This window comes from Gigantopelta aegis, chromosome 9 (genome assembly GCF_016097555.1).
Source record: "Gigantopelta aegis isolate Gae_Host chromosome 9, Gae_host_genome, whole genome shotgun sequence".
NCBI lineage: Eukaryota > Metazoa > Mollusca > Gastropoda > Neomphalida > Peltospiridae > Gigantopelta > Gigantopelta aegis.
In genome coordinates this window covers 77251376-77271863 of record NC_054707.1, presented here as the reverse complement: position 1 = coordinate 77271863, position 20488 = coordinate 77251376, and the positions used below count along the sequence as shown (strand labels likewise).

The following is a 20488-nucleotide window of genomic DNA, read 5'->3' as shown; positions in this document are numbered from 1 at the left end:
CCAATTCAACCAGTACAAAACAGGGTTTAAAGAAATTATAAACTCATGTGTTGTGGCAACAACTGTTGGGATCAAACTTGAAGCTTCTGTTCCCGACGAACACTTCCTCATTCACCCCCAAGTCTGAATTACTCCTTAGCAGCAATATGTCACACACACACACACACACACACACACACACACACACACAGACAGACAGACACACACACACACACACACACACACACACACACACTGAATATTGCATTAAATGAAATTGTTGAAAGTGTTTTATTGTTAGCAACAATTTCACCCTCTGCCCCAGTGTTTCTTTCACATACCAGTTGAAACGATTATATTATTTCTATCATTCTGTTCTCAATATCAAGATGCAATGTAATTTGTTAAATAGTTTGTCTTCAGAATCTCATCTAATCAATGACTCAAAAGACATTGGTTCAGTTGCTGAAATATATAAAAACAAACATGTTTAGTATTTCACATCCATTTGAAGAAGTATATACTTAATTACATATCGTTTTATTAATTTAATTTCAGGATTTTGTTTTTAACAGGAAACAAAATCAGTGTGACTAAATTGTTTTTATAAAATTAAAGTATAGCAGTATATTAAAAAAGTAGTAAACAATGTATTAAACTTTGACAATATTATTTGATTTCTATTAGAAAGTTGCACACAACTACATATAAGATGACATGTGGAAGAATGCCTACCTTTGCCTGTGCTTTGCAAAAATTTTGGGTATAAAATAATGATGAAAAACAAATCCTATTTAGGGTAGGTAATAAAAACAAAACGGACTTAAGTGCCCCACCTAGGTGGTTATGGGTTTGAAATGTTTTGAAAATTTATTAGTGTCAGGACATTGCATTTCATGCACTTGACCAATTGTAAACAGCAGTTCTCTGACTATCATTTATCTAACTGTTTTTATCCTACTGGTTTTAAAGGCTGAACTCCTGTTTTTATGTTTAGTTTTCTCCTGACGATGTCAACATTTAGTTGACAAAACGTTGAGATTTTAAACTTTTAAACAGAGACTACTTTTATTATAAATATCATTTATCTAAACATTAAAAAAATATATCCATTAATTTCCAAGATTTTAAGGTACATAATTTTACCCTCGGTACCCTCTGGCAGAAACCATTAAGTGGAAAATTCTAAGAATTTTAAAGCACTGGTCAAATACCACAAACACTTGAACATAATGTAATAACAGAGGAGTATAAAACAAGTCTCACCAATGAATGTCCAAATTTACTTTTGTTCTTTTGGTGTGGGGCTTCCTTGTAAATGTTAACAGAATAAATGTGGGACTCTCTTGGTGACAATACACTGAAACGGAAAAAACCCATACATGTAGTACCTGTTTAATTAACATAGTAAACACAACTGTCATTAAGGTGTAATAGTACACAATAAACAGAAGGTGCATGTTAATATTTTAGGATTTGTTCAAAATAAAATCCATTTTGTACAAATACAAACAATAAAGGAATAATAAAATATCTTACCAATATTTATTATAAATTACCCAAGACTGTAATTGATCTGGTGTTAGGTTAAGATATCTTGTGGTAAAATTGTGTTGTTTTAATTGGGGGAGGAGGGAGACTAGCGGATGCAAAACCAGCTAAACTTAAAATTTGTTTTGTTTAAAGACACCACTAGAGCACATTGATTTATTAATCATCAGTTATTGAATGTCAAACATTTTGTACTTTTGACATGTATAGTCTAGAGTGCAAACCTACTACATTCCCATTAGTAGCAAGGTATCTTTTATATACACCACTCAACAGACAGGATAGCACATACCACATCCTTTGATATACTAGTCGTGATGCACTGGCTTACATCGAATAAAACCGAGAAACCGTAAACACACACACACACATATATTTTTAGGCCAAATTTATAAAATTCCAGACAATACTTCCTTATCCCCCTAAATCTCAAAACCGTATAGGCTACTCTCCCCACCCCAACACATACGCGCGTGTAGGAAAATACTGATTTTTATGTCAGTCGTGCGCTCCACATAGCTGTCATCGCTGTTAACACATGTCAGCAGAAGTATCTGTTTACTTTGATTTTTTGATTTGGCTGGAGGGGTCAGTTATTTTAACTAATTTTAATGCTAACTATACAAACACGTTACTATGGGATGGTGCATAATATGATATAAAAGATCCCTTGCATGTTCATGATAACATGAAGTGGCGACAGCGGGTTTCCTCCCTCAATATCCGTGTGGTCCTTAACCATATGTCCGTAAATAAAATGTGTTAAGTGCGTCGTTAAATAAAACATTTCCTTCCTTCCTGTACGACAAAACCGTAATACATGATCAGGGCAGAATGCAGTCGAACGCACATTTGGCAAAATAGTGAATGATTCTATGAATATTTATCTAGTGTCTCGTCTACAGGACAGCCACTCCCGAGGAAATCATTTACTGGAGATTTTATCACAATTGCATCGCCACAAAGTTTATTTCATCCCACTTGCATCATCAATCAAGTTTATTTCATCCCTGTTGCATCGCCACAAAAAGGACTGCCACTACCAAAATAGTTTTACTTAACGCGCAGTTCTACATTTAGTCTCTTGTTTTTTTACTGCATTATCTTTTACTTCAGAGACAATGCAAGTCAAGCTGCATATTTTGGCTGTTCTAGCATTTCGTCTTCATCCCTGTATTAAAAATGAGATTTAATCTGTATAATTTAATGGTAACTTGAAGAGAATTATTTATTTTATTTATACAGGATTTCTATTTTAAAGAGACATTCCTGAGTTTGTTGCAATTTTTAAGATGTTATCGACTAACAGAGACTTTTTAACGATTTTCTGCATAAAATATTAGTGGCTGTATATTAAACGTGTTTCTGATCGTGCTAATATTTGTACTTGGTTAAATTTCATTTTATTTCCTAAATTTTTTATATATTTAATATGCAAGTTTAACGGGACATTCCTGAGTTTGCTGCAATTTTTAAGATGTTATCGACTAACAGAGACTTTTTAACGATTGTAATTACATATCCAATATATTTTTCTGTATAACATATTAGTGGCTGTATATTAAACGTGTTTCTGGTCGTTCTACTATTTGTACTAGGTTAAATTTCATTTTATTTTCTAAAATATATTTTTTCGTACGTACGAAATTATTTGAAGTCAACATCCAATTTGAGCGTCTTACAAATATTACGACGACCAGAAACACATTAAATATACAGACACTGATATTCTAAACAAGAAAATATATTTAATATGTAAGTTTAATCGTAGAAATATTTTATTTTTCGGAAACATCTTACAATGCAGCAAACTCAGGAATGTCCCTTTAATATATAAGTTTAATCGTAGAAATATTTTATTAGTCGGAAACATCTTACAATGCAGCTAACTCAGGAATGTCCCTTTAATCGTAGAAATGTTTTATTAGTCGGAAACATCTTACAATGCCGCAAACTCAGGAATGTCCCTTTAATTTGTTTTATTTGTGTTGGTATGGGTTTAAATTTCTCGAACCCGAGATATCCTGGACTTGCGAAATAACGCATGTCGAAATAGCGATTTTTTATATCATCGTCATCATTATCATCATCACCGTCACCACCATCACCAACACCAACACCACTATCATCATCTTGATCATCATCCTCATCTTCATTACTTCATTGTGTATGAATGAATTTCATTTCAGTGAGATAAAGGCATATATAAAATGTCTCGATGAGGTGGCTGGTGATGTGTGTATACGTGACACATTTTACGTGGGCGAAGCGGACGGCGACCGTGCAAATGTTGCTCCTTGTGGCAAGTATAGTTCAGAAATGTAAAGCTTGGAGGCGGGATCTATCTAGATTTTTCTTCTTTTTTTAAGAAAGAGAGAGAGAGAGAGAGAGAGAGAGAGAGAGAGAGAGAGAGAGAGAGAGAGAGAGAGAGAGAGAGAGAGAGAGGGGAGAGGGAGGAAGAAGACAAAGAGAGAAAGAAGAGATACAGAGAGAGAGAGAGAGAGAGAGAGAGAGAGAGAGAGAGAGAGAGACACACCCATGTGTTAATCATATTATATTCTTTTCTCTTTTTGTTGATAATTCATCTATTTATGCTATCTTATTATCTTTATCATAATGCATGACCCTTAAAGGGACATTCCTGAGTTTGCTGCAATTTATAAGATGTTATCGACCAAGAGAGACTTTTTAACGATTGTAATTACATATCCAATATATTTTTCTGTATAACATATTAGTGGCTGTATATTAAACGTGTTTCTGGTCGTTCTACTATTTGTACTAGGTTAAATTTCATTTTATTTCCTAAAATATATTTTTTCGTACGTACGAAATTATTTGAAGTCAACATCCAATTTGAGCGTCTTACAAATATTATGACGACCAGAAACACATTGAATATACAGACACTGATATTCTAAACAAGAAAATATATTTAATATGTAAGTTTAATCGTAATAATATTTTATTTTTCGGAAACATCTTACAATGCAGCAAACTAAGGAATGTCCCTTTAATTTGTTTTAAGTCGCATTTGAGATTTAAGAAATATATCCTAATGGTTAAAGTTTGGACAAAACCACTACAAACACAACTGATATAATTGATGTGACTTGGTTTGTGAGTGGTCAAATCATTATATTACCCGTCACTATAGATATCTAGATAGTATGTAAAAACAAAACAAAAATCACTTCGTTTGTCCTTATTAGATTTAATGCGGAATGAATGTGCTTACCTTGTAGAATTTGGCGACACATGCAAGTGTCAAGTGGAACGGACAATGGCAATCGTTAGTACCCACACGAAGGAGTGCAGGTTTGTATATTATCTTTTTATTGTTGTATTTATTATCTACATAGTACACCAATTGCGTGTCAGTTTGTTAGGGGTTAGGGTACGGAGTTGTGGTATAATTCTGGAGGGGTGTTTTTTTTGTTTTGTACTTGGCATGGGAACGTGAGGGGTTTAGGTCTTTCCACCGTTCGGGGTGTGTGTAGGGTTTGTTTAGGTCTTTTCATTATTGGTGACTGTTTTGTTGTGGGGTTAAATTATATTAATTACATGACAATTTCCGAATAATAGTGTTCTTTATTCAACATGAGAGAAATCAGCTGAAGAACAATACGCCACGTGTGATTAATGTATCATGTTCGTGTTAAATGTACCGAGAAAACTTAACTTGCTATCATACACCACACAACCTATGCTGCAGAGAGCGAAACGCATTTGTCAGTTAATATTACCTTCTTCAGGATTATCAAACACCACACAATCTATACTGTGGAGTGTAACGCATTTGTCAGTTAATATTACCTTCTTTAGAATTATCAAACATCACACAACCAATACTGTGGAGTGTAACGCATTTGTCAGTTAATATTACCTTCTTCAGGATTATCAAACATCACACAACCTATACTGTGGAGCGAAACGCATTTGTCAGTTAATATTACTTTCTTCAGGATTATCAAACACCACATAACCTATACTGTAGAGTGTAACGCATTTGTCAGTTAATATTACCTTATTCAGAATTATCAAACACTACACAATCTATGTTGTAGAGTGTAACGCATTTGTCAGTTAATATTACCTTCTTCAGAATTATCAAACACCACACAATCTATGTTGTAGAGTGTAACGCATTTGTTAGTTAATATTACCTTCTTCAGAATTATCAAACACCACACAATCTATGTTGTAGAGTGTAACGCATTTGTTAGTTAATATTACCTTCTTCAGAATTATCAAACACCACAAAACCTATACTGTACAGTGTAACGCATTTGTTAGTAAATATTACCTTCTTCAGAATTATCAAACACCACACAAGTTATACTGTAGAGTGTAACGCATTTGTTAGTTAATATTACCTTCTTCAGAATTATCAAACACCACACAATCTATGTTGTAGAGTGTAACGCATTTGTTAGTTAATATTACCTTCTTCAGAATTATCAAACACCACAAAACCTATACTGTACAGTGTAACGCATTTGTTAGTAAATATTACCTTCTTCAGAATTATCAAACACCACACAATCTATGTTGTAGAGTGTAACGCATTTGTTAGTAAATATTACCTTCTTCAGAATTATCAAACACCACACAATCTATACTGTACAGTGTAACGCATTTGTTAGTAAATATTACCTTCTTCAGAATTATCAAACACCACACAAGTTATACTGTAGAGTGTAACGCATTTGTTAGTTAATATTACAGGGCCGTAGCTAGCAGAAAAAATTCGGAAAGCATTATAGAAACTTAAAGAAAAGGAGTTTTAGACTATTAACTACTCAGTTGCCCCCCCCCCCCCCCCCCCCAACACAAAATCCTAGCTACGGCCCTGTATTACCTTATTCAGAATTATCATACACCACACAATTTATAATGTAGAGTGTAACGCATTTGTTAGTTAATATTACCGTATTCAGAATTATCACACACCACACAATTTATACTGTAGAGTGTAACGCATTTGTTAGTTAATATTACCTTCTTCAGAATTATTATACACCACACAATCTATGTTGTAGAGTGTAACGCATTTGTTAGTTAATATTACCTTCTTCAGAATTATCAAACACCACACAATCTATGTTGTGGAGTGTAACGCATTTGTTAGTTAATATTACCTTCTTCAGAATTATCAAACACCACACAATCTATGTTGTGGAGTGTAACGCATTTGTCAGTTAATATTACCTTCTTCGGAATTATCAAACACCACACAATCTATGTTGTGGAGTGTAACGCATTTGTTAGTTAATATTACCTTCTTCGGAATTATCAAACACCACACAATCTATGTTGTGGAGTGTAACGCATTTGTTAGTTAATATTACCTTCTTCAGAATTATCAAACACCACACAATCTATGTTGTGGAGTGTAACGCATTTGTTAGTTAATATTACCTTCTTCAGAATTATTATACACCTATGTTGTAGAGTGTAACGCATTTGTTAGTAAATATTACCTTCTTCGGAATTATGATAAAGCCTCGATATTTAAATATGGGGCCCGTTCCGGTTTCTTAAATTTTTTGACAAAAGACGTTAAGTGCCTACTCGTTGAAATAAGCATACATGTGCATTGTAGTTTGAACAATTTCTGAGAAATAAAAATGTTCGATTTTCAAAAATTTATTTACAAGTCCTAATTTCGCCGACCTTGCCAACATATACAACGGCTTTTGGTGAACTGACTGTGGCGGAATAAAATCTGAGTCTATGGAAGGCGATCGACCCTATCACCCATCACATCTCATTTGAACGATCGTTCATTAAAGTCTGGTTTCTTTTTTGCGATGAAACTGGCAGGTGATGAACGAAAGGGGATTAAACCTTTTCAGTTTTCCAGATCGCTGAGCGTCTGTGTCGGTTCCATTCGTGTAGCCAGGGCCCATAATATTATATTCAATGTTATCTTATATTAGTGCTTCGAAATCGTAAAACCATCGTGACTATGGCGTGCGTTGTAGTGACGTCATAGCCAGGATTTTATATTATCAATCATACAAATAATGAAATTGGGGGGGGGGGGGGGCAACTACAATATCTATAAGTGGTGGAAAGGGCAACAAGCAAATATAAAATGTGGTGGAAAAAAACAAGGTGTCTCCCATGACCACACACACACACACACACACACACACACACACACACACACACACGAACGGACACGCACACGCACACACCAAAAAACATGTCCGGGCCCATATTTTCGAAGAAACTTAGCCTACGAAATCGTAAAATCATCACACCCTATAATGGTTTTACGATTTCGTAGCACTAAGATAGCTTCGAAAATATGGACCTAGGTTTGTATTGGTAGCATATACTTACAAAGTCATACAGGGCTGTAGCTAGGATTTTTTTTTTTTGGGGGGGGGGGGGCAACTGAGTAGTTAATAGTCTAGAACTCCTTTTCTTTAACTTTCTATAATGCTTTCCGAATTTTTTCTGGCAACTGCCCCCCTTGCCCCCCTGCTAGCTACGGCCCTGTCATACTGTTTCCTATAGTCTAATCTGTCCATTATTTTGACAGTGTGTCTTTTGTACGCATTTTAAATTTGTATATTTTTCACATTACAAAAACTACAGCTGAAAAATCTAGGCGAACTTTTACATTCGGTTTGGGTCATGTTTTCATGTGTTAATAATATATATATATATATATATATATATATATATATATATATATATTATTATTATTTTTTTTTACATAGGGCTAACCTAGCAGAACTCGAATGTTTGCTGGGTGCATCACAGACTGCCTGCGATGAAGTAAAAACAAACATCCAACTTCTTACAGAATTGGAAACCAGAACCAAAACTACACTTTCCTGCCGTATGTTATAATGCTGATTCTACTAATGAAAAAAATGTAGCCGGTTTCCTCTCTAAGACTACAGGTCAAAATTACCAACATACCCCCCCCCCCCCACCAAATGTTTGACATCCAGTAACTGATGATTAATAACTCAATGTGCTCTAGTGGTGTCGTTAAACAAAACAAACTTTAATTCTGATTACAAGGCTATTCATTCTGATTTAAAAAAAAAAAAAAAAATTAAGATGAAAAAAAAAAGACAAACATCCAAACTACCAAAAAAACCCCATAATTATTTTTTAATGAGTTCTCAAAATTCAATTTGACAGGAGTGGAACTAAAAATCCTTTGCGCCTACCGAGTATCCAATGTACTGAGCCCTGGTAAACTCATGGGGAGGGATGTAGTCCAGGGGTAACGCGATCGCCTCTTGTGCGATCGATCTAGGATCGATCCCCTTCGGTGGGCCCTTTTAATACTTTTCTCATTCCAGCAATTCTTCCACAGATGGTGCAATATATAGGCAGTGGTATGTACTAGCCTGTATGTGGAATAGTGAATATAAAAGATCTCTTGCTGCTCATTGATGAAACGGAAATAAGAGTTGAACATCAGCCAGCTCCTATTGTTAACGAGGGAGCCTATTGTTATCGAGGGATCCTATTGTGTGGTCTTATTAACAGCATCATCCAGTGTTTAAAACCTGGCGTTGATAGCTCGTTATATGTCGACGATTTTCAGATTTGCTACAGGTCGTCCAGTATGAGTATCATTGAACGTCAGTTGCAGCTTTGTTTGAATAAACTTCAACAATGGGCAACTGACAATGGATTTCGATTCTCAAAGTCAAAAACAGTCTGTATGCATATCTGCCAGAAAAGAGGTCACCATTTAGATCCACAGCTGTTTCTGGACAAAACTCCGGTTCCAGTTGTGGAGGAGACCAAATTTCTGGGGGTTATTTTTGACAGGAGGCTATCTTTTGTTCCTCATTTACAGTATGTAAAAAAGAAGGGCTTAAAGGCCCTCAATATCTTAAAGGTTATTGGTAAGACTGAATGGGGAGCAGATCGAAAGGTTATGCTCCGACTTTATAGATCTTTAGTTCGGTCTAAACTTGATTATGGGTGCATTGTGTATGGGTCAGCACGTAAGTCTTACTTGCAAATGCTACATCCTATACACAACCAGGGACTTAGGCTTTGTCTTGGTGCTTTCAAAACATCTCCTGTGGAGAGCTTGTACGTCGATGCACACGAACCTAGTTTGGGTGCTAGACGTGCAAAGCTTTCTCTGCAGTATGCTACAAAGATTAAATCAATGCCAAAACATCCTGCACACAATGCGGTGTTTGATAATAAATATATGAAGTTATTTGATGCGAAACCGAATGCGATTCGAACATTTGGTCTTCGCATTAAGCAGTTTTTATCAGTTTCCAACATTGATTTAACAGACATTTTGGAAACGCCTTCATATTTTATTTTGCCACCTTGGTGTATCAAACCACCAAAAATTGTATTCGATCTTGTGCATCTAAAAAAAGATCGCACAGATGCAGTTATTTATAAACAACATTTCATGGAAATCCAAGAAAGGTACTGTGATTACATTCCTGTTTACACAGACGGATCACGGGATGGGAATTCGGTGGCTTGTGCTACAGTGTTTCCATCAGACACAATAATTTCCATGAGATTGCCCGATTCAGCATCAATCTTTACTGCTGAAATTTGGGCAATCATTAAAGCCCTGGAACAGATTAAGGATTCGTATGCATCCAAGTATATTATTTTTACAGACTCACTTTCGTGTCTTCAAGCTCTACAGTACATGAAATTGGAGCACCCCTTAGTTGGGATGGTGATACGAAAGTGTGTCTTTTTATCAATTGCCAATAAAGATGTTATACTGTGTTGGGTACCCAGCCATGTTGGCATTAGGGGTAACGAAAAGGCAGATGTTGCTGCCAAGTCTGCTTTGAACTTGCCCCGTGTCCATGTTGGTGTCCCCTACAGTGATTTTAAATTTCATATTAACCAATATATCTTTTCGACTTGGCAAGATGATTGGGACGATGCGGTTGCGAATAAGCTTCATTCTGTCAAGGCAGTCCTAGGAGAGTGGCAGTCATCCTACAGGCGATGCAGGAAGGATGAAGTAGTCTTATGCCGTGCCCGCATCGGCCATACATATTTGACGCATTCATTTATTTTAAAGAAGGACCCTCCTCCTCAGTGTGAACACTGTCAGTGTACACTGACTGTGCGGCACATTTTGGTGGAGTGTGATCATCTCAAGCCGACAAGAAATGATATATTTGGCAACAGAAATGTTTTGGAATCGTTTAAATTCCATCCAATGTTAATTGTAAAGTTTTTAAAACACTTTGACTTCTATACAAAAATTTAAGATATACTTAACTTGATTTTATATATTGTATTATACTTCCCCCCGACAGCTCCTTACACTGTGGTTTTACATGAGTCTATATAAATATGTTCATATACTTACCATTTGTGACACCCAATAGCCGATATGTATTTTTGTGCTGGGGTGTCGTTAAACAAACATTCAATCAATCAATCTATTGCATGGGCGTGGTGCAATACTGGAAGTTCCCATCGCGCTATAAATAGATCGCGTCACCCCAGTCGGTTAGGTCTAATAAGGTCATCGTTATTAATGGTAGCGTTTGTTATTACTAGTATTGTACTTAATCTACTGGAAATTAGTTCATACAACGCTTGTTTAACGAACAGTGGTTTAATATTATATTTTGTTTGATGTATAGACGACAAACGCGATTTCAAGTGAGACGAAAGTTTTTGTGTATGCTACTCAATCGAGGTCACATATCTAGCTACTCTCCACAACACATCTGCATTGTTGGTTGAGTCTATTCCGGAGGGGTGATTTCAGTTTTACTGCTATGTAGTTAGAAATCGTTTTAGGGTATGATCGAACCTACCACCCCTCTGATTACATGAATTGGTTATCAGTCATGTTATCTATACTATCTGTAATAATTATAAAATGAGCATGTCCATTCTTGTATTTTGAATGTACAATAAAGAGTTAGGTTTAGCGTCATTGGGCCATTTATGATCGGATCGCCAATCAAGACATATCAACAGATAGCTCTCGTGCAGAAAACATCTCGAGATGGCGACTTTGTAAAAGTTTGTTGATTTTTATATTCGCCAGTAATAAATGTTTTAAAGGTAAATTAGATCGTATAGGTAACTGAGACGTTTTTTTTCTATAACGTGTAACAATTTACCAATGGCGGAAAAACGACAATTTCTGAATAACGTGAAGACGGTCGAAGCGTTAGATAAATGGGCTAATGCACATCATTCCTCTGATGACGAAGAAGTCAACATGAAGCGGATCGAGTTACTGGCAGCAAACCTTTCTGGTGAAAAGACTGGATTATCTCCAAAACGATATGACTGCAGTATGTGTTGCAAAACATTTACTTTAAGGAAAAATCTATTAAGACACAACAGGTCTATACACATGAGAGAAAACTACAAGTGTGAGCAGTGTGGAGTCTCCTTTAATCGTCATGATAAATATATTACACACACACGTCAGCATGGTGTCAAGCGACCGCGGACCACACAATCACCTGTGTCAAATAAACGACTGTGTCTTCACTCACTAGAGAATACTGTGAACAGTATTACAAACAATGCTCTACCCGCTCGACTGGATAAATGTAACTGGTGTGGTCATTTTAAGTGTTTACTCCCGGGAAAGCGTTTTTGTCAAGCTTGTTCAATGAAAGGTCGAGAATGTAAACAGTGTCACCATCCACTTCCCGAGAGATTTTACAGCCAGCGGGTCAACCAGTGCGACACCTGTGTGAGGCGGCGTGAAAGATATGAAAACAGACGAAATCAGGCCGAAGCAGGACGTGTGGAAGCTCTTGAGGGAGCGGTGTCAACAACTACACTTACACCTAATCATGCAAATGATGTTGACATTTTACAGTTCTTATCAGATGAAGAAGCAAATATAGATAGAATTCTGCATGAGTTTTTGTTGCAAAAGAAAGGTATGAAGTGGTTCTTAACATTAAAAATTAAATGTATTAAATATGATGAAAACAACGAAAGCATATTAGCTGAACCTGTGCTTAGAAGTACACATTTTTTAACAACCAATATTTCTGAAATAGATCAACAAATAGCAGAGGCATTTCAAAAATTGTACACATCATCACAGGAGTTTCAAGCTGAAGGGAGTGGGTGGGCTATCGATCAAATCATACATTTGGAGGTCAATACAGCTGAATATGTTCCATTGAGTGGTAGCAGCTATATCCCTCTTCCAAAAGTCCTGACTAAGAAGAAAGCTATCCTGAATATTCAGAACGAAGACCAAAAATGTTTTATCTGGTCCATATTGGCAGCGCTTCACCCAATATCTTTTAAGGATAATTCTAACAGGGTAACGAAATACCAACCTTATGAAAGTGAGCTTCACCTAAAAGTCAATGCCTATCCCTCTCTCTCAAATATCCAAATTTGAAGACCAGAATGAACTATCTATCAATGTATTTGGATACGATGAGAAGGATGGGGTATTTCCTATGCATATAAGTAATGTTGAGGTGCATAAAAAAGTTGATTTATTACTTCTTAGTCAGGGAGGGCAGAGACATTTTTGGGAGACAGAACAAAATACAATGGGCAGACCTTTTATTGTAGACGATGTTTGCATGGTTTCTCTAGGCAAGACTTGTTAAGCGAGCACACACCTTACTGTACTCAACACGGTACTCAAAAAGTTAGACTACCTTCAGAGGAAAAGAAATGGGTAGAATTTAAAAGTGTACACAAACAGCTAAGGGTACCGTTTATCATCTATTGTGACTTCGAATCTGTTACCAAACAAATTAGTGGTTGTAATCCATCCCCAGGTGTATCACATACCACACAGTATCAGAAGCACGAACCTTCTGGTTTTTGTTACAAAATTGTTGCTTCTGATTCCCGTCGGGGGGGGGAGGGCCAAATTTTGGGGGGGAAAAAAAAAAAAAACCCCCCTTTTAAAGGGAAAAAAAGGTTTTTTTTCCCGGAAGGGGTTTTTCCAAAATTTTAAATTCCAAAAAAGGGTTTTTAAAAAAAGGGGGGAAAAAAAGGGGGGGGTTCCCGGGGGGAAACGGGAAAAAAAAGGGGGGGGGTTTAAAGGGGTTTTGGGGGCCCCAAAAAAAAAGTTTAAACGTTGGAAAAAAAAAAACCGGGGGGGGGGGAAAACCCCTTTTTTTAAAAATTTTCCGGGGGGTTTTCCCAAAAAGGGGGGCCCCAATTAAAGGTGGGTTTTCAAAGGCCTTTTTTTGGGGGGAAAATTTTTTTTTTTAAAAAAAGGTAAAAAAAACCCCCCCCCCCTTTTTTTAAAAAAAAAGGAAAAAATTTGAAATTTTAAAATTTTTAACAAACCCAAAACCCCCGGGTTTTTTAAAAAAAATTGGGTTTTGGGGCCGGGGGGAAATTTTTTTTTTAAAAAAAGGGCCCCCAAATTTTAAAAAAAAAGGGGGGGGAAAAAAAAAAAAACAGGGGGTTTTTTTTTTCCAATTTAAAGGCCAACCCAAATTGGGCCCCCGGGGAAAAAATTTAAAAAAATTTTTTTGGAAGAAAAATTTTTCTTAAAGTTTTTTTTCCGGGAAAAAAAAAAACCAAAAACCAAAAAAAAAAAAAAAAAAAAAAAAAAAAAAAAAAAAAAAAAAAAATTTAGTTTAAAAGAAAAACCAAATTCCTTTTGGGATTTTTTTAAGGTTTTAAAAAAATTTTCCCCCAAAAAACCTTTTTTAAAAGGGTTTTAAAAAAAGCCAAAAACCCCTTAAAAAAAGGGGTTTTTTTTTAAAGGGTTTTTTTTAAATTAAATATTTTTAAATTTTTCCCTTTTTTTTTTAATTTTTTAATTTTAAAAAAAAAAAATTTCCCAAAAAAAATTTTTTAAATTTTTTTTAAAAAAAATTTTTTTAAAAATTTTTAATTTTTTTTTTGGGGTTTTACTTTTTTAAAATTAAAAATTTTTTTTTTTCCCAAAAAAACCCAAAAAAGGGGTTTTTTTCCCTTTTTTTAAAAAATTTTTAAAATTTAAAAATTTTTTTTTTTTAAAAATATTTCCAAATTGGGGAAACCCCAAAATTTTAAAAAAAAATTTTTTAAAAGGAATTTAATTTAATTGGGGGGGGTTCCTTAAATTTTTTAAAGTTGGGCCCTTTCCAAAAACCCCCCTTTTCCCCTTTTTCCCTTTTTTAAATTGGTTTTTTTAAAATTTTTTTGCCGGGTTTTTTTGGGTAATTTTCCCCTTTTTTAAAAAAATTTTTTAAAAAAATTAAATTTTGGGTTCCCATTTCCCCAAAAAGGTTTTTAAATTTCCCCTTTTTTCCCCTTTTTTTTTTTTTTTTTTTTTTTTCCCCCCCCCCCCCCTTTTTTTTTTTTAAAAATTTCCCTTTTGTTTTTCCCCGGGGGGGTTTTAAAGGGGGGATTTTAATTTTTCAAAAAATTTTTTTTTGGAAAGGGTTTGGAAAATTTTTTTTTTTTTTTTCCCCTTAAAAATTTCCTTAAATTTCCTTTTAAAAAATTCCAAAAAAAAACCCCCTTTTTTTAAATGGGGTTTTTTCCCCCCAAAAAAAGGCCAAAATTTTTAAAATTTTTTGGGGGAAAATTTGGTTTAAAAAAAATTTTTTTTGGGGGAAGGGGGTAAAGGGGAAAAGGGGTTTTTCCCCCTTTTGGGTTTTGGCCCCTTAAAAAAAAGGGGGAAAAAAATTTCTTTTAAAAAACCCCCGGGGCCGGGGGTTTAGGGCGGTTAAAAAAGGGGGAAAAAGGGTTTTAAAAAAATTTTTTTTTGTTGGCCCCCCAAAAATTTGGAAAAAAAAAAGGGGCCCTTTTTAAAAAAGGTTTTGGAAATTGGGAAAATGGGAAAAGGGTTTTTTAAATTTTGGGGTTTCTTGGAAAGGGGGAATTTTTTTTTTAAAAGGGAATTGGTTTTGGGGGGCCCTTTAAAAGAAACCTTGTTTTCCCAAAACCGGGGGTTTTTTCCCCTTCCTTTTTAGGTGTTGGGGGGGAAAAAAATGGTCCCCCAAAAAAAACCCCCCCCGGGGAAGGGGGAAAAAGGGGCCCTTTTAAATTTTCCCAATAAAAAAAGGGTGGTTTCCCCTTTTTTTAAAAAAAATGGTTGGTTTTTTTCCCCTTTTTTGGGGGGGTTTGGGGGGAATTCTGGGGGTTTTGGGTTTTTAAATTTGGTTGCCCCTTTTTATAATTTTTCCTTGTTTTTGGGGGCCCCCCTTTTTTTGGCCCTTTTTAAAATGTGGGTTTTTTAAACCCTTAAAGGGATTTCCATTTTTCAGGTTTTCCGGGAATTTTAAAACCCCGAAATTATTTTTTCAAAAATTTTTTTTTTTAAAGGGTTTAAAAAAAAAACCAAAAATTAATTTTTTTTTTTTTTTTAAACCCGAAATTTGGTTTTCCAAAAATTTTTTTATTTCCTGAAGGGTTTTTTTTTTTTTAAATTTTTAAACCCCCCTTTTGGGAATAACCATTTTTTTTTTTTTTTTAAAAAAAATTTACTTTCCAAAAATTTTTTTTTTTTTCCCAAATTTTGTTTAAATTTTAAAAAACCCCCTTTTTCCTTTAGGTTTTAATTTTTTTTTTCCCCTTTTTGAAATTTTTAAGGGTTTTTTTAAAAAACCTTTTTTTTTAAAGGAAATTTTTTTTCCCCCTTTTAAATTTTTTTTTTAAAATTTTTTAAATACCCTTTTTAAAAAAGTTTTTCCCAAAAACCCCTTTTGTTTTTGGGCCCTTTTCCCTTTTTTTAAAAAAACCGGAAAGGGTTAAGTTTTTTAAAAAAAAAAGGGGATTTTTAAATTTCCTTTTTGGAAGGGGTTTTTTTTTGGGTGAAAAATTTGGGTTTTTTTAATAAAAAAATTTTTTTTTTTCCCGGCCTTTTTTTAAAAAACCCAAAAGGGGGAAAAAATTTTTTTTTTAAAGGGCCCTTTTTGTTTTTGGGGCCCCTTTAAATTTTAAATTACAAATACTTAAAAAGGGGGTTTTAATTTTTGGTTTGGGGAAAGGAAAAAAAATCCCCCCCCCTTTTTTTTGGAAATTTTTTTTTGTTTTAACTTTTAAAAGGGAAAAGGGTCTGGGGGAAATTTGGGTTTTAAACCCCCTTTTTGGGGGAAAAAGGGGGGGTCCAAAAAATTTTTTTTGGGGTTAGGGGGGGGGTTTTTTTTTGGGGAAAAAATTTGGGAAATTTTCCCAAAAAAAAAAATTTCCTTAAAACCCTTGGGAAAAAATTTTTAAAAAGAAAAAAAGGGCAAAAAAAAAGGGGGTTGGCTTAAAAGGGGATTCCCGGGGACCCCCCAAAAGAACCCAAAATTGGAAAACCCAAAGGGGTTCAACCCATATATATCTTGTAATACATTGATAGTATCAGCAGGAATTCACACCATCATTGTCCGACGAAAGATTAGATACATCGCTAAGTCCACTCCCACCAATGCATTTCATTCCCTGTCCACGATTCTGTTCCTTTTGAACTTTGTACGTAACGATCGTGAGGGAGTATTGTCTTGTGCGCGAGCCACTGCTTGATATGGTGTAACTTGTCAAATTTCCTTCATTTTTCACGACTGTTAAAGTTTTACGTACTCCCCGAAAAGGATGCTGGGTGTTTTTGAATTGAGTAATTTCAGACCACTATTCCGTTCCACCCTTCAGTCGTCATCGTTTTAGATAATTGACCAACCGCAATGCTGCCTACTACATTTCTACTGAATGTAGTAATTTGCTTGCATTACAATGTTGTCATTCCGCGAGGCCCCTTTCAATCAATTCCATAATACGGAAATCTTAAAATCGTTGGGTCTTTTTTTTTCTATTTTTCCACTTCGTTTTCAAAACGTGTAGTTAACATGCTACATCACATCTGGGTGTGATTCATATCCCGCAGGCTTATTGTTAATCTTAGTATCGGTCGTTAGCGTGTATTTACTTTTTTTTAAAGTGGTACCAGACCAAGAGGTTCTACGTCCTCGCTTACAATACACGTAGTTACACACGTTCCTGCACACAGTTGAACACCTCTCAACAATATAAGTTTCATTATCGGCAGTGACCCTATTTGATTACGCTACAATGTGTGCTTTTCACACTAATACTACTAGCGCGCCAACTAGGAACCCTCTCGGTCCAAAATTTATCACTGGCTCGTGCACGAACATACATCCGATGCTATTAAGCGACGGGAACACTGGATTGGGTGACTAATTTCGACTCATGTTAAGATGTAGGAGAAGAGCGGTAAGTAATGAGACAAACGCTACCATTAATAACGATGACCTTATTAGACCTAACCCACTGGGGTGACGCGATCTATTTATAGCGCGATGGGAACTTCCAGTATTGCACCACGCCCATGCAATAGAAGACCACACAATAGGATCCCTCGATAACAATAGGCTCCCTCGTTAACAATAGGAGCTGGCTGATGTTCAACTCTTATTTCGTTTTCATCAGCTCATCAAAAGCAGTTGCCCATAGAGTGGCGGCAGCGGTTTTCCTCTCTCATTATTTGTATGATTGTTAACCAAACGTTCAATGCCGTATAACGGTAAATAAAATGTGTTGAATGTGTCGTTGAACCAATTTCGTTTTTTCTTGTGTAAGTTCAATAAAATGCAGGCCCGTAGGAATGATATCTGACCAATATCTAGTTAGGGAGGCAGTCTCTAGTGGGGTTGGAGTGTGTGTGTGTGTGTGTGGGGGGGGGGGGGGGGGGCAGAAGCCAGATTTTTAACCCTTTTTATTCTGACTAGGACAAAAAAAACAACACGTACATTTCCGTCTTGAAGTGGAAAGAGAACAACGTGTTATCTCCGAGTGGATTCACAAATCATATGCCGAATTTTCTATTTAATGTTTCAACCGTGGTTCGTTTTTCGATATAGATCTTTAAATGATTTTTTAATGAATTAGGTTCAAGTTGTGAATTATTTTAAATGGAAATAAAAATTTTTACTATTAGCAACCCCCCCCAACACTCCCAGCCCCCCCCCCCCCACCCCTGGAAATTTAGGCAATTGAGCCGCACCTCCAACGCCTATCCTTGGATCCGCGCCTTTACCTGTTGCTTTAAAAATGTATTGCTATGTCGTCTTGTTTTCTTAATTACAGCGTGGAGTGCAACTTGTCAGTGTCAGGTGGACCGAGGGAAATTAGACAGATCTACCAATCAGAAGAAATGCGAGTACGTTCACATTCTCTTCAAAGTCTGTATTCATTTTATACCTCACGACACTATAAATGGAACACAATTTTATAAATTTATCCTGCAACCACCGTTTTTATTGACAGAATATGATGCCGGATAAAGCAAAGTCGTATCCTGTTACTAGCAGGATATGTCTTTTGTCGTGACGTCACACGCATCGCTGATTTGACCTTTAGGTCATCGTACAATGTGGCTGAAATAACAGAAATAATAGATTTCCCCTTAGAGTTTATGGTCTGCAGGATAAAGATAACTAATTAATGACGTCGGATATTTGCTTTATCCTGCAACAACCGTTTCTGTTGACAGAATATGAAGGCGGATAGAGCGTCGCGGAATTTCCCATTCTTACCTTCACAGGATACAGCAGATAGCCGACGTCATTAACTAGTTAGTCTCCATATAACTTACCTTCTGAATATATTACCTAACAGTTAGGTTAAAGGTAAGCTTCGTTTTTGAGTAACCACAACGTTTACTGAATATATTTTGAATACTAAATATTTTAGAAAAAAACAAACATGTCTACTTTTTGGATGGATTTTGTTAATTTTTACCATTTATACCAGCTACCATTTTTGTTACCATAGTAACCATTCATTTATAAATTTGCTTATTAAAATAATCTTATAAAATGCAGATATATTACGGGGTATATTCAATAGAGTTTACTGTTTGTACGTTTTACGTCATATCATATTTATATTATTCAGTTTAAAATCACAGAGTATAGGCGGAATCTGGACGTAGCTCAGTGGTAAAGTGCTTGTCTGAAGCGCGGTCCATCTGGAAACGATCCCCGTTGGTGGGTCCATTGGGCTATTTCTCCTTCCAGCCAGTGCACCACGTCTTGTATATCAAAGGCCGTGGTATGTGCTTTCTTGTCTGTGGGATGGTGTATGTAAAAGATCCCTTGCTACTAACGGAAGGATGTGGAGGGTTTCCTCACTAAGACTGTCAGAATTACCAAATGTTTGACATTTTACCGCTCCCCTAGCCACCGTCCCTAGTCTAGTATGCTTATGTCATAGTTTTAATCACGTTAGGATATTTATATTTTGTATAAATGAACTGCCACACCCATAAACATACGAGACAGGGGGCGGGGACAACTGCCCCTCTATTGCTGGAGCAAAATCTCAAATGCAGGCAAAAATGATAAAGATATCCGGGCAAAATGTGTTAACCTGAGACCTTTTTACCATGTATTTTCATCATTCTACCCTCAACATTAGTTGTAAATCCATGTAAAAATGTGTAGTGATTCGTTTGCAATCCAATATAGCTGTTTGGTAGTAATGCTAATATGAATAAATGTTGTTATCCAGATTCGGGCATTTTTGTTTAATTTGGGCAAAAGCCAGTCTGCCCCCCCCCCTACAAAACTGGGAGACCGTGCGCCCATGACCACATCTATAACAAACTTCAACGTCATACACCACGTGACTGGGGTATATATAGAGAATAACTGCACGACGTTCAATTTAATACCATTTTTATAAACGAGTGTATTAGAAATTGGTATCTAGCGAGCGAAAGCGTATTATTAGTATTTTAATATTGTAGTATTTTATTTATTACCTACCTATAATTATTGCTTAGAATTCATCAAACAAATGTATACATCCAGAACAGTTGGTGTTCGAGTGTCAGCATAGGCCCCGCCCACAATCGAGGTTAACAACCCAGATTTTGATTTCACAAAATAATAGTTTATTCGACGGAGCTTTTAAAACTAAAAAGTTCAGCGAGCCGTTTTTCACTAACGTTTACGAGCTATTTCGACTGGTTTCCGAAATGATCATTATTTCTAACATGAAGCGCATAAACCAG

General features: G+C 35.7%; 1 protein-coding gene across 1 annotated transcript in view; it reads left to right on the top strand.

Moving 5' to 3' along the window:
• The first annotated feature begins 4798 nt into the window (after positions 1 to 4798).
• LOC121381838 overlaps positions 4799 to 20488 on the top strand; it is a 39597-nt gene continuing 23907 nt past the window's right edge. Inside the window, exons 1-3 of the mRNA XM_041511201.1 lie at positions 4799 to 4848; positions 8265 to 8386; positions 18559 to 18631. Coding sequence (XP_041367135.1) covers positions 4814 to 4848; positions 8265 to 8386; positions 18559 to 18631 — 230 coding nt within the window. The 5' untranslated portion in view covers positions 4799 to 4813. The remainder of the gene's footprint in view (positions 4849 to 8264; positions 8387 to 18558; positions 18632 to 20488) is intronic.